At 38.0% G+C, this 27,682-nt stretch overlaps 1 protein-coding gene and 1 pseudogene across 3 annotated transcripts in view; both read right to left on the reverse strand.

Moving 5' to 3' along the window:
• The window catches only part of SCN2A (sodium voltage-gated channel alpha subunit 2), a 152,075-nt gene that overhangs the window by 86,734 nt on the left and 37,659 nt on the right, over window positions 1–27,682 (reverse strand). For 2 of the 3 annotated variants that reach the window (XM_030797166.1, XM_030797165.1), the window contains exons 2-3: window positions 9,101–9,418; window positions 8,058–8,176 (exon numbers count right to left, since the gene is read on the reverse strand). In XM_030797166.1, the coding sequence (XP_030653026.1) occupies window positions 8,058–8,176; window positions 9,101–9,367 (386 nt within the window). In that variant the 5' untranslated portion in view covers window positions 9,368–9,418. Of the gene's footprint in view, window positions 1–8,057; window positions 8,177–9,100; window positions 9,419–11,043; window positions 11,151–27,682 lie in introns of those variants that run through there. The other variant, XM_012496570.2, reaches the window with a different exon arrangement.
• Window positions 17,971–20,939, reverse strand: LOC115830972 (annotated as a pseudogene).

The raw sequence follows: 27,682 nt of genomic DNA on the forward strand, positions 1-27,682 counted from the left end.
GCATAATATAGCCAGAGACCTATGAGAAATCTTAGATTGCTGTCTCTTCTTAAACGTTCACATCTAATTAACCATCAAATATTGTCAATTCTGCCTGCTATCTCTGGATTCAGTTACTTTTTTCCATCCCCATATCACTGCATGGTCCAAGTGTCTGTCAAGACTAGCATCAAATCTAATAATAGTCCATCTAGATTGCAGTCTCCTCTAAACTGATCTTTCCAAATTCATGTTTGGCTCCATTTAATCCATTCTGCATTCTGTGCTAAAATGACCATTGTAAATGTAATATGAATCGTTTTGGTAGCTTTCTATTACTCTTAGGATGATGATCAAATGTCTTAACATAGAGTCAAGACGCTAGGAGGTCTGACCCCTGTCTACTTCTCCAGTTTCATTTTCTTTTCTCTTCATTGCATTTTCCCCACTTGGATAATACTGTAATTATTTTAGGTTGTCAAATGTTATGAATGTTTTATATGCTGTTTCTGACTTTAGGGTCATGGAAATGTTACCTCTCTTTTTCTTTAGTACTCAGATTGATCTACTACCAGTTATATACCCCTGCAGCCCTTATATTATTCTTCTAATGACAAATTTTAATGATGATCTTCTCAACTACTCTCTGAGCATCATAAGGACAGGAATCATGTCTATATTATTCACCATTATAGCCTTGCTATTTCACATAGTGTCAGTTGACTACTGAATGAAATTAATTTTGCAATTCATTTGTGACTAAATGGAGTTTTTAAAAATAATTTTTGATAAATTATTTAAAAATACAGCATAAAGTTTGTCTTCAAATATATTGTTGGCCAGGTGTCATGGCTCTCGCCTATAATCTTAGCATTTCGGGAGGCCGAGGCGGGCAGATCACTTGAGGTTAGGAGTTTGAGACCAGCCTGGGTAAAATGGGGAAACTCTGTCTCTACTAAAAATGCAAAAATTAGCCAGGCGTGGTAACAGATGCCTGTAATCCCAGCTAATCAGGAGGCTGAAGCAGGGGAATCACTTGAACCCAGGAGGCAGAGGTAGCAGTGAGCTGAGATCACGCCATTGCACTCCAGCCTGGGTGACAGAGTGAGACTCTGTCTGAAATACATATACATATTGTTTACACAAGTTTCTACAGTTTTTGAGGGTAAAATATAGGATAAGTATAAGGTGGAAATTAACAGCCTTATGTGATTATGCTGCATAATGGACTTGGCAATGGTTTTATGACACTTAAAAACTTACTCTTTATAGTGGTATAATTTAGTTATATATAATAAAGTAAAATATATATTTCAATATTAATTAACAAGAGAAATAATTATTTTCCAATTAGTCACTGATAATAAGTCAAAACCCAGCATTTTCCTTATTTCATGGCTATCATTTTAATGAAAGTATACACTTAAGTTAAAAATTCCGGCACACAAAAAGAACAATTTTACTTTTAATAGAAAAATAGTAGATAACTAGGGTCAAGTTTTTACACTTGTGGTTTCATAGGTATCTCTAAATAGAAAGGTTTAAAATTCATTAAGTTTCTAAATCATTGTTAATCTATTTCATCCATCACATACTTTACAAATTCCTGGATTCTGGTGAATGACTGAAATAGTTTCAGATGATCTTAAAAATACTCAAATACAGCTGGGCGCAGTGGCTCACGCCTGTAATCCCAGCACTTTGGGAGGCCAAGGTGGGCGGATCACAAGGTCAGGAGATCCAGACCATCCTGGCTAACACGGTGAAACCCCGTCTCTACTAAAAATACAAAAAATTAGCCGGGCGTGGTGGCAGGTGCCTGTAGTCCCAGCTACTCGGGAGGCTGAGGCAGGAGAATGGTGTGAACCCAGGAGGCAGAGCTTGCAGTGAGCCGAGATCGTACCACTGCACTCCAGTCTGGGCGACAGAGTGAGACTCCATCTAAAAAAAAAAAACAAACTCAAATACAAAAGTATTTAATGTAGGTATGGATTTTGCATTGGTGATGCCATGCATCAAAAAAGCATAGAAACTCCACATCAAGGCAGATTTCAAAAGGCTCAAACTAGTAGCAAAATGCATACATCCTATACTATTTTTTAAATATATAATCCAAGTCATAAAGTAGAGTACATTTTTCAAAAGAACAATGTATCCTGGAACAATATTGTTTTAAGAATGTTGCAATATAAAGTAAAGTAGAGGCAGATAAACCTTATATAATATCAGGGGACAAAGATTTTTTGTAATCTATTAATTCCTTTATGCCAGGTATAAATAAAAGTGGGTAAACCTATTGATTGATACTAACCTGCGAGTTGGCAAATGTAAAATATTTCCTGTGTGTATACGATGAGAAACACTTCTTCAAGTTTTTACTGAAAATTGTTTAAGTAGTCCTTGACATGGAGCCTGGATCATCATAATACTGGCACGCCCACCCCTGTCTCCATGGAGGGAGGATGAAGCACCATGAGATTTAGAGCAATGAACCATGGATCGGATACATCTCTTACCAGCCATGTGGGCTTCAGCAATTTGTTTGATTCTTTGAGGCTCAGTTTGCTTATATAAATGTGGATAATACTTTTCTTACAGTATAGAGTCATTATCTACTAAGATAATAATTATTAGTTTATTACCATTAATAACTCCTTTATTGAGTATAAAATTATAGGACATTTCTTTGTTATTCTACAGGAAGGAAAAGACATTATTCTCTGTTCAGAGACTTTGTAATAATGTATAATATCCAAAGAAGTTGCAGAGGAGTTTTTAACCTATATATATAAGCTAGAAGTAGAAGATAGCCTGATGTTAGAGGTTTTCTAATGTAAAAATGGATAATTTGAAGTAAAATAGAATAGGTCTCTTTCTACATACCAGTGCATATTTCTGAGCCAGCAGAAAAATTGAGTAAATGTCACATTTACAGTGTTAACTATTGGATTGTTTAATTTTAATATGAACAAACTCCTATTTGCCAGTAGATAACTAAATGATAACATATGAGCATTGAAAACAAAAGAAAGAGAAATTGTGTCATCTGCTTTCACATAAACCTGTATATTTCTTTTCATGGAAAACCACATTTTATATCTTGGTATGGACACCAATTAATGAATTAGTAAGTTGGAGCAACTAAGAAGCACCTTTGAAATGCATAAAACAAGAACACTGGCAATGTCCCACATATATTAAATCCGAGGGTTTAAAAATCATTTGTTTTCTGTTGGATGCAAAATGCAAAGAGCTGAGAATCAAAAAACCTTGTCTGAAGTTTCAGCTCTGCCACTGATAGAAAATGTAGCCTTAGAAAAAACTAAACATCTCTTGGTTTCAGTGAACTCATCTACAAAATGAGACAGGACTGGCCACGTTGTTTGGGTCACTTGCAGGTCTAAACTCTGGTGCTATATAAAGATTTTGTTTGCAGAGTCAGAGTAGGGATTTCTATAAAGTTCTTTGTGCAATTCCTTAAGCAATACGAGAGTTTCCTTTTTGCTAATCTTACAGCAGTTGCTACTAGAATTTTAGCAATTACGGTCATAGATACCCTTTATTGAGTACCTACTAAGTACTAGCACGGGATCTGGTGCTAGATACTTGTCATACATTTTATCATTATTAATGTCTAAACTGTGATTATAATTTTAAAGATAGAGAAACTGAGATTCGAAAGAATTGGAGTAACTTGGACTAAGGTCATATAGCTAAAAGGTAAATTTTAGAGATAGGGTTTGAATATACATTTTCTGATACCAAAACCTATGTTTTCCATTTTCCTACCATTTTCAAATGATAGGTAGTTCAGCATTACTAGTGTGATTTGGAGGGAGGGTCTCAGCTCTTTGGCAGCCTAGTCCCATGTCATGACTTTAAATACCAGCTGTACACTGACAGCTCCCAAAGTCGAACACCTCCAGCCCAGCCCTTTTCTGAACTCCAGATTTGCACAGCCACCTAACTCCTCCACTCCTCCAACGATGTCTAATAGGTGTCTCAAACACAACATGTTCAAAACCAAGCTCTTGATCTTACCCACAAAACTGGTTCATTCAAGTTGCCCCAAGCTCAGTCAACACAACTCCATTTTTCTTTCTTGACCAGACTAAATGCTTGGAATCATCCTTAGTCCCTCCCTTCCACCTATACCCCACAACCAATTGCTCAGCAAATCTTGTCAGCTCTTCTGCAAAATACCTCAAAATCTGATGACATTTTACCATCCTTATCGTTTCCACCATAGTCCAAGCCACCATGCTCTCTTGCCTTCATAATGACCGTCAGTCCCGGTCTCCTTGCTTCCATTCTTTCCCCTTATGCAGTCTCTTCTCCATGAAGCAGCCAGAGTGATCTTTTAAATATGTGAGTCAGGTCATGATACCCTGCTACTGAAAACCCTCCTGGAGTCTCATTCAGAGTAAATGTGGTGTCCTCACAATGACCCACTGCACCTCACCTACAACTTTAGCCCCTGACCTTCACTCCCACTGATGTCATCTCCTCGCTTCCTGCCTTTCCCACTGTGCTCCAGCCACTCAGGTCTCCTTGCTGATTTTTAAACATACTAGTTGCACCCCCACCTTCAGACTTTACATTCATACTTGCTGTTCTCCTTGAACTGACTTTACCCCTAGATTCCCATGTCTCACTCCTTTGCTCCTTCGGATCTCTGCTCAATTGGTACCTTTTCAGAAAAGATTTTACTGGCCATACAATCTAAAACAACACCTTGTCACTCCTCCCTTTGACACTAATTTATTTTTCTTAGTAACACTTATTACTAGCTCCCAATCGACGTACTTGTTTATTGTCTTTCTTCTTCCAAACACACACACACACTCACATGAATGTAACTACATGAGAGTAGGAGCTTCATTTTGTTCAATGTTGGATCCCAGTGCTCACAAGAATATCTACCACATGGTAGATACTCAGTAAGTACTTGCAAATGAACAAATGAGTAACAAATGCAAAATAAATTAGAGGAGTGTGCATATATTAACTTAAAATAATAAAAGCTGACAGGAAACACATTTAAAACCTTGGTAGGGAACTTTAGGAACATAGATTATTTTTAACTTGTTTGTTATCTAGAAAATAAATCATCTTTTATTTAAATATCAAATAAGACACTAGGCACATCAAAAGAATTTTCAGTTTTCAAAATGCATCCTGGTAAAAATACCACAAGCATAATTTCTCATTCAGCCAAAATAAATTTTTAAAAAAGCTAATTTGACACAAAATAGCTCCTAATAGATAACAACAGCTCTTGGAGAAACAAGTCAAGCTTTTTGTTGGAAAGAGAGGTATTAGTCCAAGTTTAAAATACAAACGTATTTAGCATGATTGGCTTTTTGTTGGTTTATAAACTAGTGGTAATAAATACACAATGACCTCCCAACTGTAGCCAAACAACCATGACCATCTCTCCAAGAATTTTTAACTTACAGTAAACGACACTGTACTTGAAGTCAGAAAATCAGGATTTGGGTCTAGGGTTTGCAACATGAGGAATAAAGGACAAAATTACTGTGAAAATCAGTTACTAACTACGGTACCTATATGCCTCTAAGTTTACTAGGCTATTTGATCAATTGCACCAGCATCACCAAAATGTGGAAGGATTCATGTATCTTAGACTATTAGCCTCACTGCCTTTTGTTACATCTCTGCTCCAAGGTGAGACATCGGAAATATAACACTTTAAGCCAGGAAATTAGAGACTTTTTAAAATCTAATTTTCTACATTGGAATAAATTTGTGACTCTAAGCCATCTGTAAACTTCTCAGAGAATCAACAGCTCAGCTTGGCATACCTTAATAGATTTGCCTGGCTGGCTTCACATTTCAACCTGCATCACCTCAGGCCTCCCAATGACTTCCGCCTCCGGAGGGTGAGTTCTTTCTCCCAGGAAGCAAACACAAGCCCACAGATTCAAGTTGTATCTGGATATCTAGAGAGGTCCTGGCACAAACTGTGTCCTTAGTACTCAGATTCTCTGATCAGAATTTCTTAAACTGCCCTTACCCTCTACCACCAGGAGTCTCTTTTCCAGGGAGTTTTAAATGGGCATTCATAATCTCCTAGGACTTTTTTTTTCAAGTGGGGACAATAGTTTTCATGAGATTTTCCATGGTCTATTACAAAAGTTTTAAAACAAAAATCTGCTTTTGTAAAAAACAAATATATTGAGTTTTCTTAACTCCATCTCATCATTCAGATGCATGACAAGAAAGATTTTTTCTGATCCATTCAAACTTATTTTTTCACTTGTTTCCCGTCTGATTCTCTAATCTCTGACTTACTAGTCACTTATTTATTTAATGCATATTTTCCCAATGTCTACTAGGAACAGAAGTCTAGTTCTAGACTAGAATTTTTCATGTAATTTTATACATAAATTACATTTGCATAAGGAACATACAATTATTTTAAAATATAATGAATAGTTTTTGCAGAGATTTATTCACTGCACAGATTACAAATGCTTGAAACATAATAATAGATCATAATTTATAATCATGAGACCCAAATATAAATTCCAACTTTATTATTCATTTCTAATGCTAACTCAAAGACATCTTTTTCTCCACATGCCACTGGGTTCTCTTGTTTGGAAAACAGAGAGAGGTAAGAAAACATTATTGCTCAAGGTAATGCCAAGAAACTAGGAAATCTTAAAACATGAAACATAAACATCAAATAAAAGATGTTGATATCCACCTAAACTGGGGAAGAGGAACAACCTAGAGGTTAAAAGGAGACTTTACAGAATGTTATGCTTCTAAAGACAGCATTTACCATACTGGGAGGCAAGTCTAGGGACATGCTTTACATCCCCTCCACCTAGAAATGACATAAGTACCCTGTACCAGGCTTATCTCATTTCATGAATTTCCTACTTAATTTAATTCTGTACCTTATCTAATTCAAATATTTTCTAGGCCTGCTAAAGGTGAAGAATATTTATACTGAAAGCCTTAATACCAGGACCTGGGCTAACCATATCATGGAATTCCAAGAAACGATTCTTTCTAAAGAAGAAATAACATGCTGTCCTAATCTGAGGCTTTGCTTAATTTCAGTTCCCCTGCCTTACCTCTGATTCCTGAAGCATATCACTCCTCCTCCCATGACTTCTGTGTTCTTCCTGTAAATGCCCCTGCCTCACACAGCTTCAGTCATCCAAGCCTTTGCTTCATTGGCATTCCCAAGACTGGCTGTCAACAAGACTTGTTTCTGGCCTAGAATAAAACCTCTCATTTCCAACTACTCTATTTAATTTCAAAGAATCAATCAAATTGCCATCTACCACCAAGATGTCATCAATCTCATTTTTGGAAAGCAGGTGCTTCAATAAGGAGTATAAAAAATAAAACGAGAATGTATATGGATAGATAGACATTAATCCTTTGGAGAGGGATAATTGTAGCAAGATTTGTGACTTGAATAAAACACAGGAACAAGTGATAAAAAGAAAAAGAAAGGAAAAGAATAGAAAGTAGAAGATCAATAGGAAGGCTGTTGGGAAACAAATTTGGAAAAGTATTTGAAAGGGTGTTATACCTACAGACACAATTGTAAATGCTTACTAACTCAAAGCTTTTAAATGCTAAAATAGAAGAAAGTCAATAAAATTCAGATCAAAAACATATAAAATTGTAATTCAGATTATGTATATTTATTTTCCAAATGTAAAAGCAGTAAAGAAAATTAGCTCATGGAGTTTACTCTCTTACCTAACATTGTCAATTGAAGACTTACAGGAGGAGAGCCTGGTAATATGGTCAAAATTAACGAGAAAGGCTTGGATGTGGCAAGCAATTCATAAGGGAGAAGAAAAAAGAAGAAAGAAGTAATAGTGAGTTGGGTAGAGAAGAAACACTTAGAAGATGGGGAAAAGTAATTCACTTACCTGTGATCTCATTTTGCAACATGCTAACTATTGAGTAAAAGGAAAGAGAAAGAACACATAACATTGCCAACCACAGATATTTTGGAAAATGTGTAGCCCAATAACTTGGTCAAAGAAGAAAATCATATTAAGTGACGATTTGAAAAAGGATATGAATGTACCAAAATCTTAATAGCTAATTTTCTAATAGGGTTGAAGGGAGTTAAAATGTAAAGGGCGGGGGTGGCACTGAATCGAGAGATTGCTTTCCCTTTATTCAATACTATAAACGTCTGAAAAAGAAAACACAACACATAAAACAAAACTTAGAATATATATTAAGAATATTTTAAGAGAAAAGTAAAGCCATTATTTATAAATATTGCCCTGTAAAATAGTGTATAACATAATAACTACCAGCATATGACATGAAGATAGATGCCTTTTTTTCTGAGCACTATAAACTTTCCTAAATTTGATAAATGACATGAGGATTATTAAGAAAATTTGTGATCAATGCCATAGGAATTCTTAGCATCTTTATCAAGTTTTAATGTAAGTATTTTAAAACCACATTTATAATTCACATAAAGCACAAAATTGAGGCTTTGATTTTTTTTTTGGTTAGAAAATTTTCTCATGAGAACTTCAAGGTTTTCCAGGTGTGTTCTTTGCTCAGAATCTTATTTGGCACCTACAAGTCACCTGCTATTATTTCTTCTGTGGAGAGCAATAGAAAGGAGAAAGTATGGTATAAAGGAATAATTAAGCCCACTGAAGATGAAAGTGACTTATGGAGAGCTAGAGACTATAAAGAGGAATTTAGATACTACTCCTGCAAATATAAAAAATAAAATTTAAATAGACTCCTAGTTTACAGGTTTTGCTTCTCAACATTATTAGGGAATCAGGGTCAATTTACACTGGTTTAAGCATATAATTTGTATTCAGGAAGGTGAATAGGCTTTTGTCCTTCCTTAATTCCCGCGCTGGAGGATGCCTCACCAGTTCTCTGCCTGTCTCACAAATGCAGGTTCAAATGAGTGCTTCCAAAAGACTTCTAGGATCATTGGTCCATTACACGGTCAGGCCCATCCAGCATCTTAGTGATACTTTAGACAGAGGGAAGGAGGCAAGCCTTCTTCACCATCATCCCTGGGACTAGCCCAGAACCAATTAGTAAATAGGCAGTGAAGGCAACTTGACTAAGAACTCACTTTCTTATTGATATAGTAGGGGTCCAGATCCTCCAGGGGCACTGACACCATCTCTGGAGGAATGTCTCCATAAATAAATGGAAGAGATTTTCCTGCTTCCAAGTCACTGTTTGGCTTTGGGCCATTTTCATCATCCTCATCCTTGCGTTCCTGTTTGGGTCTCTTAGCTTTCTCTTCTGCAATGCGTTGTTCAATAGCAGCAAGGGATTCCCTGGTAAAGAAGCGGAAGCTGTCAGGTCCTGGCGGTACCAGCACTGACTGTGCCATCTTTTCATCCTGCTCCTTTAATCACTGTTTAGCTCCTTGCATAAGAAAGTGCTACAGAAACAGGGAGGGAAAAAAAGCAATGACCATTAGAATAAAAGGTGATTGTGTCAGTTACATGGCACTGAGTACTGAGATACAGCATAGAAACCCAGATAGCTATAATATTTTCAAAGAAAGCTGTATTTGGTATTCAGGGAATCTCATATATGCATCCATTTGCTCGCATGGAGATCTATCTTTCACATTCAGTAGGTGTCTATGAGGTAATCTAATCTCCCACTCCCAAAATGTTTTAAGTGATTGTGCTACTTGTGGGAAAATATGCAATTCAGAGCTCAGAAATGGAGGATACTGGTTTGTGCCTGCTGTTTCACTTGTGTGAATATTTTGGCAGCCATCTTTTTCAGCATTCTTTCTGAAAAAATAGCAGAGATCCAAAACAAGAGATGAAACATCACACTAAATTGGAGAACCTGGGCTGAGGATCTTGAACGTATCTCTCCAAGTCTTTCCACGTGCCCTTTGGCTCACTTTATCACATTTAAGAGTTTATTCCAAGTCAATTCACTGGGTAAAAAGCTCTGGAAATCCTAAAATGCCAGGCTATGGTAACATAGGTAGATCCTGCTTGAAAGAAAGGGAGTGGGAAGGAGCAGAAGATGCCTGGTTGTGTTTGGAACTGCTCGGAAGCTGCACAGGAAGGGACCCAGCTCCTGCCAAACCGGGCAGGAAGTCATCCACATCAGAGGTCTGTAGCTCGGACCCCCTGGCTTAGCAACCTGCTGCTAGCTAGTGTAATTGCTTCTTAAATTAACACATTTGCAGTACCTTAGGAAATACTGTAGAGATAGCCAATTTCCTCAAATTATGCCCATTTCACAAAAACGTAGCATCACAGTCTTAGTGTCCATATCAGAATTTGGACTTGAGAAAAAATAATAAGTTTATGATAGTTTATCTTTTCAAGCAAACTCTTATTATATGAGTCTTTGAGATTTTTACTGGTATTCAAATCATATTTCACTAGATTAAAGTAGATAACTCAAAAGAGCACATCGGTCATTCCAAATGTTACCTCTGAACCAGTGGCAGGAGTTTCTATGCTATTTGAAACAATACAATCAACATCTTGACTCCTAAATGCCACTTAATCTATTTTTTCCATCTTTTCAAAAAATCAATCTATTTCACCCCCATACTATAGGAGTCAGAGTTGCCATTTAAATATATGAAATGCATTTTCTAAGAGTGAAATGTGTTATGCAGTTCACTTCTGCAGCATACACCAGATAAAACAGAGGGAAACCTAAAATAACAAAAACTACTGCACAGTTTTATTTTAAAAAAAATGTTGAAGTAAACCAGGACCTTTCAGCTACCAGCTAGCAGACTGCCCTCCCCAGTATTATAGTGCCTCCAAAACATCCCTCATTTTTCTCACCCATCCCTAGAGACCCTCATGCCTAGCGACAGACATAGGCATGAAGATGGTCCTTGCACGCTGGGGGAGGAAACTGCCATGCCTGGATTCTCTAACAGAAGAGACATGCTAAAACATGCAGCCAGCAGCTTCAAAATGAAAGTGGTCCCTCTGCAGATTTCCCCAAGGATTCTACTACTGTAAAGGTAGAGAAGCATCACAGAGAATAAGCATAATAAGAATATTAAAACATTACCCCTGTAGAATCTTTTACACCCAGAGTTTGGGATTGATAAGCTGGCACCAAGAAGACTGCAGCTAAAATTCCATCATGCTTTAAAAAAAAAAAAAAATCTTTTTTTTTTTTTTTTTTTTTTTTTAATTCTCCTTCAAAGACCACACCTAACTTCCTGTAAAAGGATTCTGGTAACTGAAGTAAGAAGAGGCATTTCCTGTACAGGGACTACAAAATGGCATTATTGTAACTACCACTAGAGGGCGGGGAACTGTGAAGAGAAACACCTTCATAGCGTACACACAGACAGATGTCTGAAGCAGCCCCAAGCTTTCAGTTGTGGAACCGATCTTCCACAGGCTTTTCTTGGAACGAAACATTAAAACTTTGCTGATTTTAAGTGTTAATTTTGTTAACTGATAATGCTTCTCCTCATGCTTTTTATTTGCTATGTCAGAAAGTCATTCAATCAATATAAAGAATTCAACTTTAAAGTAAAGAGAAAGAACAGTAGTGCACTGCTTGATAGCATTTTTGGTGAATGACAGATCACATATATGACAGTGGTCACATAAGATTATAATACCATATTTTTTACTGTACCTTGTCTATGTTTAGATGTGTTTAGATACACAAATACCACTGTGTTACAATTGCCTGTAGTATTCAGTACAGTAACATCCAGTATAGGTTTGTAGCCTAGGAACAATAGGCTATACCATGTAGCCTAGTTGTGTAATAGGCTCTACCATCTAGGTTTTACATACACTCTATGAGGTAGACACAGCGACAAAAATCACCTAATGACACATTTCTCAGAATATATCTTTGTCCTTAAGCAAAGCATGACTGTAAATAGGGAACAGTTAAAAATAAAAACTCATATTAAGCAGCAATTAACCCTTACTATATGTAAGGGTTAAAAATAAAAATTCATATTAAACAGCAATTACCGTATGTAGGCTTGTAGCCTAGGAACTACAGACATACAGTAGGATTTGATATTCGCCTCAGCCCTAGATAATCTGAAATCCAATGTAGTTCTTTTCTAATTCAATAAAGAGATGGCCTGTGCCACACAAGTTAACTCTCTCCAGAAAAAATATTAACCCAATGAGAAACCAGTCTTAATTATCTCTGATTTAAGTTACTAAAAAGCAACCAGAAAAAAGAATTGATAAACCAGTGAGATTCTAAATGCTAGGCTTTCAATTAATATCATAGTGAAGATTTGAGGACTTACTAAGTGCTAGTCACTTGGCTAAGATGTTTGCACTGTATTATTTCATCTTCCACACAACCCTATTGGATAAATGCTTTCACTATCCTTATTTGCAAACTGAAGTAAGGACATACACTGAGATTAGGAAAAGTCTCCTAAGATCATACAGGCAGGATTCAAACTCAAAATCTGATAGCAAAAATTTGTGATCATTACTCAATCATAAAAAGAAAACAGGCATTGGCATCAATTATAATTAGAACAGTTCTAATTGTTAAATCAATATATTTCATACTTTCTGTCTTCATCATTTTCATTGGAAAATGTATTTATTGGGCAGAAACAGAAAACAAAATACCATATCTTCTCACTTATAAGTGGGAGCTAAACATTGGGTACATATGGACATAAGCATGGGAACAAGAGACACTGTGGACTATAAGAGGGTATAGGGTGGGGGAAGCAAGTGTTGAAGAACTACCTGTTGGGTACTATGCTTGCTACCTGGGTGGCGGGTTCAATCGTACCCTCAAGCTTTGGCATCATGCAATACACCATCATAACAAACCTGCACAGGTATCCCCTGAATCTAAAATAAAGGATTTGGAGAAAAAAAGAAAATGTGTTTGTTGGAAATGAGCAAGGGGAAGATGTAGCCCAAAATAATATTTTAGTCACTTTAGCAGATAACTTTTGATTGTAAGAGAAAAAGATGTCTCAAACTAGTTGAAGTAAAAAATAAATAAAGACCGGAGTTTATTGGTTCATGGTTTGTCCAGGGCTAGTATTAGGCATATGATGATTCAAGAGCTCAGCTGATGTTTCCAGCTCATAGTTATGCTGTATCCTTTTGTTCTGACTTTCATAGTAATAGGTTTCCTAAAGATTCTTCCCTTAGCCATAGCTTCCCTACAGCTAGATGCTGTAGCAGCTCTAGCCTCCCAACCTTCCCGACCTCAATTCAGTGGGAAGAAAGACTCAGAAAAACTCATTGCATCTCACTGACACCTGGTGGGTCACATGACCATCCTGAAGTAATTACTCTGTCCAGGGTAATGCCATCTTTGATTGGCCACTCCTAAGCCACATGCTCTACCCTTGAAACATGGAAGAGTCCTCACTTGAAACCTATGAGTAGTCAGGGTAATCGTTGTGGTACAGAAGCATTTCTCAAAAGTGGAGTTGGAGCTGGGAAGGTTGCTTTTGCTTGTAATCCCAGCATTTTTGGAGATCAGGGCAGAAGGATCCTTGAGACCAGGCAATTGAGGCTGCAGTGAGCTATGATCACACCACTGCACTCCAGTCTGGGAGATAGAGCAAGACGAAGGAAAGACAGAAAGAGAGAAAGAGAGGAAAGAAAGAAAGAAAGAAAGGAGAGAGGGAAAGAAAAAGAAGAAAGAAAGAAAGAAAGAAAGAAAGAAAGAAAGAAAGAAAGAAAGAAAGAAAAGAAGGAAGGAAGGAAGGAGAGAGGGAAAGAAAAAGAAGAAAGAAAGAAAGAAAGAAAGAAAAGAAAGAAAGAAAGAAAGAAAAGAAAGAAAGAAGGAAGGAAAGAAAGAAAGAGAGGAAAAGAAAGAAAGAAGAAAGAAAGAAACAAAGAAAGAAAGGAAAAAAGAAAGAGAGAGGGAAAGAAAGGAAAGAAAGAAGAAAGAAAGAGGGAAAGAGAAAGGGAAAGAAAGAGGGAAGGAAAAAGAAAGAAGAAAGAAAGAGAAAGAAAGAAAAAGAGAGGGAAAGAAAGAAGAAAGAAAGAAAGAAAGAAAGAAAGAAAGAAAGAAAGAAAGAAAGAAAGAAAAGAGAGAGAGACAAGGAAGCAGGGAGGGAGGAAAGAAGGAAGGAAGGAACCAACGACAGACAAGTCCTGGTGGCTCATGCCTGCAATCCCAAGTGCAGTGGCTCATGTCTATAATCCCAGCACTTTGGGAGGCCGAAGCAGGCAGATCGCTTGAGGCCAGGAGATCAAGACCAGCCTGGCCAACATGAGGAAACCCCATCTCTACTAAAAATACAAAAAATTAGCTGGGCATGGTGATGGGCACCTGTAATCCCAGCTACTGGGGAGGCTGAGGCAGGAGAATCACTTGAACCCAGGAGGCGGAGTTTGCAGTAAGCCAAGATCATGCCACGGCACTCCAGCCTGGGCAACAGAGTGAAACTCAGTCTCAAAAACAAAAAAAAGAAAGAAAAAAAAACCACCAGGAAATTACAAAAGAGCAGAGTTGAGTTACTATTACTGGAATAAGGGGGAAATTAATGCTGGACAGAAAGAACAAACAAGTGCATGCTCTAGTCACATACTCATCATATTTGCAGTGCCTCCACTTTTGGAAAGTAACATTATCAATATCGGGATATATACTTATGGTATATCTTCCATGTGTACCAACTTCCATGTATACTGGCCAGGCAAGATACTTATAAGACTCCTTCCCCATAGTAAGTTGTCCTGCTGCAATCAAGCACACAATAGTTCATAAACCTCTATGGTGAGCGTCAGCTTCAATTATCAAATCCATATTCAGGTCTTACTTTACAAATGTGCTCAGCAATATACCAACTTGTTATACAAATGATTCTAATTCAAAATAAATTAAGAATAAACAAATTTATGAAATGATTTACCAAACATATTTTTGGGAGGAGATTAGTCATAATAGTAGCACATAGTATCTACTTTTTTTTTTATAAAAATCTACACATAGTACCTACTTTTGTCAAGCACTATTTTAAGAGCTATGAAACCATCTATTCCTTATAGCAACCTAATGAAATAGATGCTGTAATCATCTCCCTTTAAAACATGAGGAAGAAGTAAAAAATGGAACAAAGGATACTAGAGGCTGGGGAGGATAGAGAGAGATTTGTTAAAGGATACAAAATTACAGCTAGACAGGAGAAATAAGTTATAGCTTCTATACTACTGTAGGATGACTATACTTCACAATACTACAGAATTTCAAATAGGTAGGAGGAGGATATTGAATGTTCCCAATACAAAGAAATGCTAAATGTTTGAGATGATGGATGTGCTAATAACCCTGATCTGATCAGTATATGTTATATGTATTGAAATATCACTATGTACCCCATGAATATGTACAACTATTGTCAATTTAAAAAATAAAGAAACATGAATAAACAGAGGCATCCCGAAATTCAGTAGTTTAAAATACAAGTAAGTTCTCACAACTGGAAAGAGTAAGGTCAGATGTGGAACTCATGCTTGCTGCCCGCAGATTCCATGTTTCTAACAATTATGCAATGCTTAAGACATTTTCTGGAATTATGCACTATCAGAAACATACCAAGATATGTGCAGTTTCCTTAACACTATATTAGTTATAGAGTCACCTCTTTCTCTCCCATTGATTCTAGCCAGTGAGTGTGTCTTGGAATATTTAAATGGGTGAACACAAAATGTTTTGCCAAAACATAAAAAATATCAAATGAACAATAACTGAATATATTTTCACATGAAAGATACTTTTGTGTAACGTAGATTTAAGTAAAGAATTATAGTCTGTTTCTCATTTCCCAGGATAAGGTTTTCAGAAATCATACATTAGTTTTTCTTCCATTTGTTCTGACCTTTGTTATCACATCATACTGATATTTTATGAGAGTTCTATATGACATATATTACTTGAAGGTTTTAAATTTCATTCAGTTGTACATTTCAGACAGAAGATTTTGTGTTACAACTTTTAAGGCCAGACACTATATTTGGAAGACCTATGAATAATGAGAAAGGCAAACAATATTATTTGAAGTAGTCAAAAAGTAAAAAATGTTAAGAATTGGGATTCTAAATTCTGATATTTCTATAATGTTTTCCTTTCAATACTCTTTTCCTTTAGTTTTCTCATTTATACAAGAGGAATATATTTTTTCTAAATTAAAATTTTAAAAAATCATGTTATTACACATGACATCAGCAAAAAATTATACGAAAATTTAAAAAAATAAGGATATGTAGTAATAAACGTTGTATCACAATTTTTTTCTACAAAGATCCACATTAATAATACATGCTCTAGAGATAAATTTATACTAAGAAAATGGCTTATTAAATTTCATAGATGAAGACGTAATTTTATATTAGTTTATACTGTAATTAGTGGTTGTGGATAAGTGCTCAAAGACTTAGAAAATTTTGTGCCCAGGAATTAAGAAAGCTGAGAAACACTAAGGAAAGTCTTTTTTTCTGGAAGTGGTCTTTTAAGTTCTGTTCTACGATTGTAGTTTTTTGGGTTCTTTGGTACATTACAGTAATGTAAACATAAACCAATAAAAGATCTGCTAAATATTATTTGAATATTTATTTTTCAGATATTCTAGCTTTCTTATTTCATAGGTTCAAGTCTATTTTCTTATCAACTTATTGATTGTTACTTGCTGTGATATATATTTGTATATATGCACACACACACATATGTACACACACACTCACATATGTATATGTATCCTTCTCTTTTTAACCTGAATCCACTAGCCCATTTCTGTAACTAACAATTTCCATAATGGGGAGAAAGTTCTGAACAACCAGACTTACCTGTTTTTCTGCTGTAGAGTAGAAACAGAGAATAGTAGAATATGAAGAACTCAAGTTCAGTGTTTACTGGTCAGAAAAGCTGTTTTTTTTTAAATGCTAGGTTTAGTTCCAATATGAAACTAACTTATTTTTTATACTTTATTTTTATATTAGCTGCATTGAGCAATATTCTTTTTTCTCTTTCTTGAAATAAAAAAAAATATTTAGAAACTACTTAAAATAGAAAAAAAAAAAAAAGCCTGTCTAGAAACACCAGGTGGAAAATGAGTTGGTAATAAAACAGAATTTTAGGTAACAAAAGTCTAAAAAACCACGAAAGAGAAATAGCACCACTGTCATTTGAACAATGGCTATTTACTTGCATTTTTTGGCATTGTTAATCACTGAATCTGGATTTTTCTCTGAATTCCACACAAAGCATCCGTTAAACAACAATTTTGTTATAAAATGTTTACTTTTTACGCACATTTTAGGACAAGCTATCACCAGACACAAATCAATACAAATGCATCAGGGGCTGAACAATCTCAGTGAGTGACACATATTTTGCAAACTTCTGCCAAACAAAAGGATGGAATAGGTTGTGCACAAATCAAATGAGGGAGAGTAGAGGAATAACACATTTTAAATATTAATAATTCAGACATGGTACTGTATTTTCTGTAAAAGAAAATGAACCTTTAGTAACACACTAATAAATTTTATCTCTTAAGAGATTAGTGTACTGATAAAGTATTCAGAGAACTGGAGAGCTGTGGACAGCAGATACCAAAAACACCCCAGCTTTGCAGAGGTAACCATAGTCTTCCCTGATTACTCCCTTTGCCAGAGGTCCACAAAGAATTTGCAGTGTGCCCACCTGCCTGCTGCACTTCCAACTCCAAGTTGCAAATTTTAAGAACCCAAAGAGGTGTCCCCAGTGGGCAAGGGGAGCAGAGAAGAGAAGCAATGTTAGAATAGGTAGTTAGGCAGACATGAGCAAGGCAGTAGAGAGCCCCTCCCTCAGGAATGTCAGGCAACCATCAAGTGACGGTCAGGTGGTTACTAAACCGTCTAAAATAATAATTGGTCTTAGCCAGCACCAGGTAAAGATAGTCAGTCCCCCAATGGCTTAAAAAAAACACCTGAAGCTGGTGATCAGCGGCTTCCTGATAAGATCTCAGGAATTGGATGAGTGGGCTCAAGCATGCACATTAAGCAGCAAAATGGCAGAGTTTAACTGGTATATGACTTTCTCAGGAACACTCTACTGGTAAAGGAAAAATGCCTCAAGTGAGCATGCACACAACTTTAGTAAACACACTGCACATATTGCCCCTCCCAAGTGCTGGCAGATCACTGCACATGTGTACAGCCTGCTCCAAAAGAAAATAAAGGGAAGAGAAATGCAAATACCGTAACCAGGCCATAACCAGGCCAATGTATAAAACTTCAAGTCAAGGGCCAAACAGGGCACTTGGATCTCTCAAGTTGCCTGCTTGGCCTTTTCCCAAGTATATTTTACTTCCTTTTGTTCCTGCTCTAAAACTTTTTAATAAACTCTTACTCCTACTCTAAAACTTGCCTTGGTCTCTCCCTCTGCCTTAAACCTACTTCTTCCCCTCAGCCAAATTCTTTCCTCCAACGAGGCAAGGATCAAGTTTGCTGCAGACCTCTATGGATTCACCACTGGTGACATGTTAAATGTGAAACTAAAAGATGGTAAAATGGGAAACAACCTCCATTCGAATCTCAGAGATGTTAGCAAATCCGCAAAAGTGTTGTTAGATGGAAGAATTGGACACACCTCATTTCCCAAAAAAGCATAATACATAGAAATTTCAGAGATAATTGGAAAAATGTCCAGAGAAATCCTCAATGAAAATAGAGCTTTTCAACCCAAAAATCTCAGGGCTGAAACACACCCTGTGTTCATCCAGGCAACAATGCCTCTTGCTTTTTAGCCGGGATGCAGTTGGTCAATGACACCAAATGGCTTTACAGAGCAATCTTTAGAACTTTCCTTTGGGGCCAAAGTCTAGGCCTGTGAGGTTGCAAGCAGCCCTGTAAGGCCTGTGATGACACCAGGTACCAAAGGTTCTGATGTCTGGCCCTTCCTTCCAACATGCAATGTCAAACACATAAGATGTCCTGATGTGCTACATTTGATATTTTGAATATGGAAGCATATTTTAAATACTCTTTAGGCATTAACTTATTACAAAATTCTCTACCAAGATTTCACATTAGGTTAAAATTCAATTCAGTCTTTACATTTCTGTACCGAGGTCTCCACCTCAGCATATTACCTAACACCTTCTCCAGCAATCAATGTTACCTACATGCACATGGTGAGCCCCATGGTCAGCCTCTTTGTTTCCCAGGTGAACTAACTAGATGTTAACGTTGCTCTGCTGCACAGTAAAAGCTCCTAACTCAAACCCACCAAAAAAGGAGTGAAACTCTGCCAAGTGCACTTTAAAAAGAGATACTTTATGCTTATAAAAAGAAATGAGTGAGTCTTCTAAGAATAATAAAAGGGAGTATTTAACTGTTAAGCACAAGATTTGGAGTGCAGAATTCGGATAAGGCTCTGCTGGTTCAGGTTGTTAAAACTCTTCTTGTTCCTCCTGTGGGCCCCCTTCATCGGATATCACGACGTCTTCATCTGTGGCATAGAGAATGTCTACAGTCCTCTGCAATACAGGGTCATTGTGCCCCTCGTTCTGCTGGCAAATCAATTCATTGTTCCTTAGCTTTCTGAAGTAGAAATCTCTTTCTCCAAGGCTTCAATGGCAAGTTTCAATACACTGACCTGCTAGCATCAATTTGACCCTGCAGCACTCCTACTGTCCACACCAGGATTTTTTAATACCACCCTGGGGCCAGCCTTAGAAGCTGCGGTTATTTGTGGAAATGGTCCTCTGTGGAGCTGTATTGCTAGAGCTGAGAGGTTACTTCGGTTTATTCAGAACTGGAGCAACAATGGAGGGAGCCACTTCAGTTTCTTGACCTTGTCCGGAGCCACAGGGTTATAGTCTTTTTCATTGTAGTTTGCATCAAAAAACTTCTTAAAGTGCTAAATGAATTCAAAATTGTCCTGAAACTTTCCTTTTACTAATTGTCCACAGAAATTACTTTGTCAGCCCCCACCCTCTTAAAAATACTGCTTGTAGTATTTTGAAGTTATGGATGTATTCACGGAATTTCACCTTCTTCAAGGCAATGGAGCCAGGGAACAGAATGACCATAAAGTGACAATAAGCAGCCCCTGGGCACAATTGTTCCATCTTTGTCAAATTCAACTTTAGGAGACTCATTGATCCAGGCCAGTATGTCACGTAGAATTAGGTTGTCATTGGTAACTGATGTCAAGTATATATTCACTGTCATCTTTGGCTCCTGGTGGAACAGTCTACTGCCCACACCCAGCCCTGGTTCCATCTTCATCTTGTTCAAAATGCTTGACCAACATTCTTTAGATATTCCATTAAATGATTGTTATGTTCTAAGACACACTTTGCTTTTCTTTAACAGAAATGCATACCAGTCTTACTATGATGATCTCTGGGAAATATGATTCAGTCTATAGATAATCACTTTACATCTAACTTTCCTAGGAAAAATAAGTTAACTATATAAAAGAAATATACCTATATTTTAATGGAAGCATTTTTATTTTGCTGTAGGTAGACTGGCAATACATTGCTGCAACGTTTTAAAATCTTCAGATGTATTAAGTGCATGTTAGCAGACTTCCAAGAACTCATTCAACCATCTCTAAATGGCTCATCAGCAGGAAGGCCACCTCTAATCTGATTACATAGTAGTTTGGTTTTGATGGATGGATTATGCTGGAATCACAGAATTCCAATTCTGGATTTTAATAATCAGGTAAGAAAGAAAACTTCCCAGGATATGGTTCTCTTTATGAGGGTGAGGTATTTCCACTTGTTTGATATACCTGAATATTTCCAGCTCAGTTTTCCTCATTTCTTCTTTTCATCAAAGACTTCTACCTAAAATTTTTCCCTCAGTCCCCGTTCTCTTTTTTGGGGGAGAAAAAGCAGCCTCTAAACTCCTCAGTGGAACAGTAGATCTGAATGTCTGGGCATCTTCCCCAAGTCAGAATGAGCAGGTAGAGCCAGGATCAGAAGGTCTTTGAAATAATAATAATAATAATAATAATAATAATAATAACAGGCCGGGCGCAGTGGCTCACGCCTGTAATCCAGCACTTTGGGAGGCCGAGGCGGGCAGACCACGAGGTCAGGAGATCGAGACCATCCTGCTAACATGGTGAAACCCCGTCTCTACTAAAAATACAAACAATTAGCCAGGCGTGGTGGCGGGCACCTGTAGTCCCAGCTACTAGGGAGGCTGAGGCAGGAGAATGGCATGAACCCAGGAGGCGGAGCTTGCAGTGAGCTGAGATTGCACCACTGTACTCCAACCTGGGCGACAGAGCGAGACTCCGTCTAAAAAAATAAATAAATAAAATAATAATAAAACAATGCTCAAAAAATAGCTACATTCCAAAGTGTATGTATGCATGCCTGTGTGTATGAGAGAGAGAGAGAGAAACAGAGAGAGAGAGAAAGAAAGAGAGAGAGAGAGAGAGAACTAGAGAGGAGTGAAGGAGATCATAGGAGACGATGGGTTCATTTCTTCATGTAATGTCAACACTACCTAAATTGTGGCACACTACTAGCTTCTTGATTTGTTATCTTATTGATCCTTGCATTATTCGTGAAGGAAGCAGTATTGTTGTCACTTTTCAAATGTGGCAGTGATCAGGGTATATGGATGTTTAATAACTTGCCATTGCCACACTGAGCCAGAGTTTAAATTCACATGTGTCTGATTTCAAATACTAAATATAGTCCATGTTCCATTTTTCCCCCAGGGTGAGAAATGCACCACTGAGCTACAAGTTAAGAAGGGAAATATGATATAAGTCTGATTTTCTAAAAGCCACTAGATCCCTTTCTATACCTAAGATGTTTATAGAATCCCACAGGTCCACTGCTATTAGACAAATTTGTGACCCAGTACAAATAACATGGTTTCCCCTTATAATCTTGCTATTGCTATTATGGGGCTAGCTTAACCTCTGCCAGAAAGCAGAAGTTGTTTTCTCAATACCTTCACATGCACCATAATGAATGTACTCTTATCCCAGGCATGGAGGATGAGCTTACACACTTACAAGGAACTCTCTTCTGCAATACTGTATACATCTCTCTTCATATTCATTTATTGATGAGTTAACCATTCTTGTGACTCCAGCTTACACTTATATGACGCCTTCAGCATAGATTCCTAGTCCTGAGTGCTCATTCAGGATCCTATCACATATTCCCAACAATCTATAGCTAAGGTCTCCTGGGCTGTAGGTTCTTGGAGCCTCAAGTGAACATTTCCAAAATTGAACTTATCTTCCTTAGAAATTTATACCATTTCTTAAATATTTCCATTTCCTTCATTTTTCTTCTTTTTTCCTAAATTAGAAGTATTTTTTCCTGACTTAGTTGTTTCGCTCCCTTTCCTTTAATTTATGATCTCTGTCACCAAGTCTTAATATTTCTACCTCTAGGAAATACCTCTATGATTTGCTTCTGCCACTGCATCTTTATTACCATCAATGTATTTCAGGAGCAGATACATAACAGGACACATCATTTATGTATTCAACAAATAATGTCAAGTTCCTCAGGTAAAAAACCTTACAGCCATCCTTGATTCCTTTCTCTCTCTCTCTCATATACTATGTCATAACCTCTAGTGACCTTTTTGTTCTATATTCAAAATATATCTTGAATCCAATCATTTCTCACCTCCTATACCATTAGCACACTGGTTAAAGTTGCCACCATCATTCACTTAGATCACTGCAATTGCTAGGGCCAGCAATTTATGAAGTACAGTGCAAAACTGATAATGTTGAGGCCCCAGCTGTGAGTGGTGCCTTGCACCTGTAATCCTAGCTACTCCACAGGCTGAAACTGGAAGATTCCTTGAGGCTAGGAGTTGGAGACCAGCCTGAGCAACATAGCAAGACCCATCTCTAAAAAAAGAGGGAGACACTTGTTTAAGTAGCAGGAAAAAGGAGCCATTAAAAGATGATACAACATAGCTTTTTTCTTATTTATGCAAACTGTCTACTGATCTGATGGTTTTTATTTGCTATTTAATGTTGTACTCATTGGAGCAGGGAAACACTTGCAGGGCAAACATAGAGCCATATGAGTGTCCCTGATTCAGAGCAGAAGACAATGTCTGCCCCTGTCCCCCACTGCCAAATTCCCCTTCCCACCAGTTTCTGGACTGAAGCAACCTGCCCTCAATTGGGGTCAGAGAAGTCATTCTACCCTTCCCATGAGCCTGCCACCCAAACTGGTGGAAGGTCAATCCCCCAAAGCATTGCAACTCTGCACCTGACATGCCTGGATTAGAGGTGGGTGAGAAGCTCTCTCCCGCTGAGTCTCTCACTTGCCTTGGCACTTCCAGCCTGAGGTGCATTCCTAACTGCAACTTGACCTGAGCTTGTGACCAAATCCCCGACAGGCTTAAGGGCAGCAGAACACAGACATCTTCCCACCAGCAACCCAGCATTCTCCCTGTTGGAGGGTGGCAATAGTTGCTGGGAAAAGGTGAAGAAGGGGACACTGAGTGGCCTGGGCAGGGGGCAGGGGTGCAGGTGGATTTGAACCTATCCACAGCAGGAAGTACCAGAACATGCTCCATAGTCCCATGACTTTCACTTACAAAACCTAAATTCAAACAAAAATTATTAAAATTATCAAGATGGTGACTGCAGAGCATTAGGCCCCATGTGTGGGGCCCTTCTTAGCATGGAGCCTTGTGTGACTGCCCATGAAGCCAGCCATGGTAATAATTTCTAAATTGGTCTCCATGCTTAATTTTGGCCTCCTTCAGTTTATTCTCAATGTAGTAGCCAGATTCCTTTGAAATGCAGAAACAGTTGAGTCACTATTCTGCTCAGAACTCTACAGTGACTCTCTATTTACTGAGGAAAGGTCAAAGTATGAACCATGGCTTGTATTGGCCTGCAAGTTCTGCCCACCCCCCTCACTTCCTTCTCTAATGTCGTCTCCTGCCCTGTACTTTCTCACATGGCTACTTCTTGCCAAGCACTCCAGACACACTCCGAGCTCATGGCTTTGCACTTGCTTTCATCTCTGCTTGAAATGCTTTACTCCCAGAAATTTGCATGGCTCATTCCCTTGCACCTACTAGTCTTTGCTCAAATAGGACCTTCCCAGTGATGCCTTCCCCAACCATGCTATATAAAATTGAACACCATACCCTACAACTGAACACACACACACAGACTTTCACACACTCTAACCACATCTCCTTCCTTATTTCCCTCTATAACTTCAACTTTCCCTAATATAATATCTATTTTTTTAGAGATAGGGTCTTGCTCTGTTGCCCAGGCTAGTGTGTAGTGGCAAAGCTCACTGCAGCCTCGACCTCCTGGGCTCCAGTAATCCTCCCACCTCAGCATCCCAAGTAGCCAGAACTACAGGCACATGCCACCATGCCTGGCTAATTTATTTCATTTGTAGAGATGAGGGTCTTGCTATGTTGGCCAGGCTGGTCTTGAACTCCTGGCTTTAAGCAATTCTACTGCCTTGGCCTTCCAATTGGCTGGGATTAAAGGCATGAGCCAACATGCCTTGTCTAGTATGAAACTTATTAATAATTATTTATATTGTTTATTATTTGTCTCTGTACATTGCAATGTAGACTAGATGTCTTAGGTCAGGTTCCCCAGAGACAGACACTGAGATGTGGCTTAATGAGAAAGTGATTAGTTAAGGAAGTACTCCTAAGATCAATCAGGAAAGGAGTGGGTAAAGCTGCAGGTCTGGATGGGGAAGGAGCCAAGCTAAGGTGTAATTCCCAACAAAGCCCTACAGAAGGTGGCTTTATAATGATCCCACAGGACAACTTTGGAGTACAAATTATGTATTTGAGTTTGTCCCTATATGAAGCAAGGGATCTGTACTTTCATAATACTGCAATAGTCAGTCTTTGGCTAAGGATACGGGTGGGGGCATGTAAACTCCCCGGCACTTCAGACTTTGTGCTGAAGGAGAAAAAATGACTCAAATAATCTGAAGACAGTTCTCTAAAGCAAGACACAGGTACAGATTCTTAAAAGCAGAAACACTCATCTGCCAGGAGAGGGAGACAGAGATAACAATAAAAGGGACTGAGGTGATCCAGTTTGGGTGAAACAACATGATGTTTATTGTACTAATGAGAACAAGACTTTTTTCTTTTCTTTTTACTCTATCGCTAGTGCTTAGGACAATCCCTGGCACAGAGTAGGGATTGAGTACATAGATAAATAATTGTATTGCATACCTTCTATGGTCCAGGCTCTACAATAGTCTGAGTACATAGTAGAGATAAACATAGGCTTTCCAAGACAAATTACCATTGCTTTTAAAGGTTCTATCTCCTGCATTCAAATTTACAGAATGTATTAGTCTGTTTTCACGCTGCTGATAAAGACATACCTGAGACTGGGCAATTTACAAAAGAAAGAGGTTTAATGGACTTACAGTTCCACCTGTTGGTTGGGGAGGCCTCACAATCATGGCAGAAGGCAAGAAGGAGCAAGTCACATATTTCGCGAATGGTGGCAGGCAAAGAAAAAGGGCTTGTGCAGGGAAAGTCCTGCTTATAAAACCATCAGATCTTATGAGACTTATTCACTATCACAAGAACAGCATGGGAAACACCTGCCCACATGATTCAGTTACCTCCCACTGGGTCCCTCTCACAATGAGAATTCAGAAGAGATTTGGGTGGGACACAGGCAAACCATATCACAGAATTAATGTCATCTGTCTCCCACCTCCTTCCACTAATCTCTATCAAGTTCTGTGAATTGTGCTTCTGAAATTACATATCTATCTCTTCCCTTCTCATTCCATTGCCAACATCCAGATTCAATATTTTATTACAATTAACTGGGCTACTGTAAACAGATAATCTCCATTCTTCACTTTGTTTCTCATCCATCTATTTTATATATAATTACTAATATAATATTTTTAAAAACCTGGCTGTAGTTATAATAATAATCTGTCTAAAAACTTTATCATTTAAGTCCAATTAAAAGTTCAAATATGTTATCCTTTTGTGCTCTGACCTTAGCTTTCTTTTCCACCCTTTATACCTTTTTGGTGATGTTCAACCAAAGATTAATTATTTTCTGTTCCCAATCTCTCCACTTTCTCCGCTTTGTACCTTTGCTCAGTTTCTTCCATTTGAAATGAATTGTCTTCCCTATCTCACCCAATGAATTCAACATTAACTTATTAAAATTAACTCAAATACCATTTGCTCTAAGAAGACTCTCTTCATCTCCTGAGCTGGAAGCTATCTCCCCCTTCAGAACTCTTAGGACACCTCCTAGATAATGTGGTATATGGGAAAGGGTATGGGTTTTGAATCAAATTATTGGGATTGAAATCCAGTTCTGCCATTTAGTAACTCAGTGAGCTTGAGTGAGGCTCAAACTCTCAGAACCTCAATTTTCTCATCACTAAGATTCCTCTTGCTGGCATGTAAAGAATCCTTCCTTCCTTCCTTCCTTCCTTCCTTCCTTCCTTCCTTCCTTCCTTCCTTCCTCCCTCCCTCCCTCCCTTCCTTCCTTCTTATCTGCCTTTCTTTCTTGCTTTCTTTCTTTTTCTTTCACTCTTTCTCTCTTTTTCACAAGGTTCTGCTCTGTTGCCTATGCTGGAGTGCAGTGTTGTGATCAAGACTCACTGCAACCTTGACCTCCCAGGCTCAAGAGATCCTCCCATCTCAGCCTCGTAAGTAGCTGGGACTATAGTGCACACCACCATACTTGTCTAATTTTCTAACATTTTGTAGAGATGGGGTTTTGCTGTGTTGCCAGGGCTGGTCTCAGAGGCTCAAGTGATCCTCCTGCCTTGGCCTTAAAAAGTGCTGGGATTATGGCCATGAGCCACTTTGCCTAGTCCAGCTTTCCTTTCTAGTCTTCCCTCTTACCAACCCCTATGACAGGGTTAGGCTTTGTGTCCCCACCCAAATCTCATCTTAAATCATAATCTCCATAATCCCCACGTGTCAAGGGAGAGACCAGGTGGAGGTAATTGAACCATGGGGGTGGTTTCCCCAATGCTGTTATTGTGATAATGAGTGAGTTCTTACAAAATTTGATGGTTTTATAAGAGGCTCTCCCCTCTTTGCTCAGCACTTCTTCCTGCCGCCTCGAGAAAAAGGTGCCTTGCCTCCTTTTTGCCTTTTGCCATGATAGTAAGTTTCCTGAGGCTTCCCCAGTCATGCCAAACTTTGAATCAATTAAACCTCTTTCTTTTATAAATTTCCCAGTCTCAGGCAGTTCTTTATGGCAGCATGACAATGAATGAATATACTCTACTGGTGTCTTATGGTACAGACAAAATATAATGTGCTCACAGTCTTCTAAATTTTCACACTAATCTCTGTGTTTCCACTTCAGGGGTATTGTTTAAGCTATTTTCACTACCTGAAGTTCATGACACCAATTCAACCCAGGAGACAGTAGCAGTTTAAATCTCAAATACATTTTCCACGCACAGTTTCACATCCTTCCAGCTGGGTACACCCTTTCACTTTTTCAAGCTTAAGAACATTTGTTTTTCATACACCATTTTTTCTATTTAAGTAATTGCCTTCAAGTAAGATTATGATGTACTCCTCTTTGTAGCTCTTGCAGTACATAAAGCAATGCCTTGCAGAAAGTAGATACTCAGTAAAAGAGCTGAATAACAGAAGATTTCAAATAGAAGCAGCATTGAGCAAACTCATGTTGAAGAGAGGCTGGGGGTGAAATAGCCTCTGTCGATTCTAGAAGGCAGATC

The sequence above is a fragment of the Nomascus leucogenys genome, chromosome 17 (genome assembly GCF_006542625.1).
Source record: "Nomascus leucogenys isolate Asia chromosome 17, Asia_NLE_v1, whole genome shotgun sequence".
Taxonomy (NCBI): Eukaryota; Metazoa; Chordata; class Mammalia; order Primates; family Hylobatidae; genus Nomascus; species Nomascus leucogenys.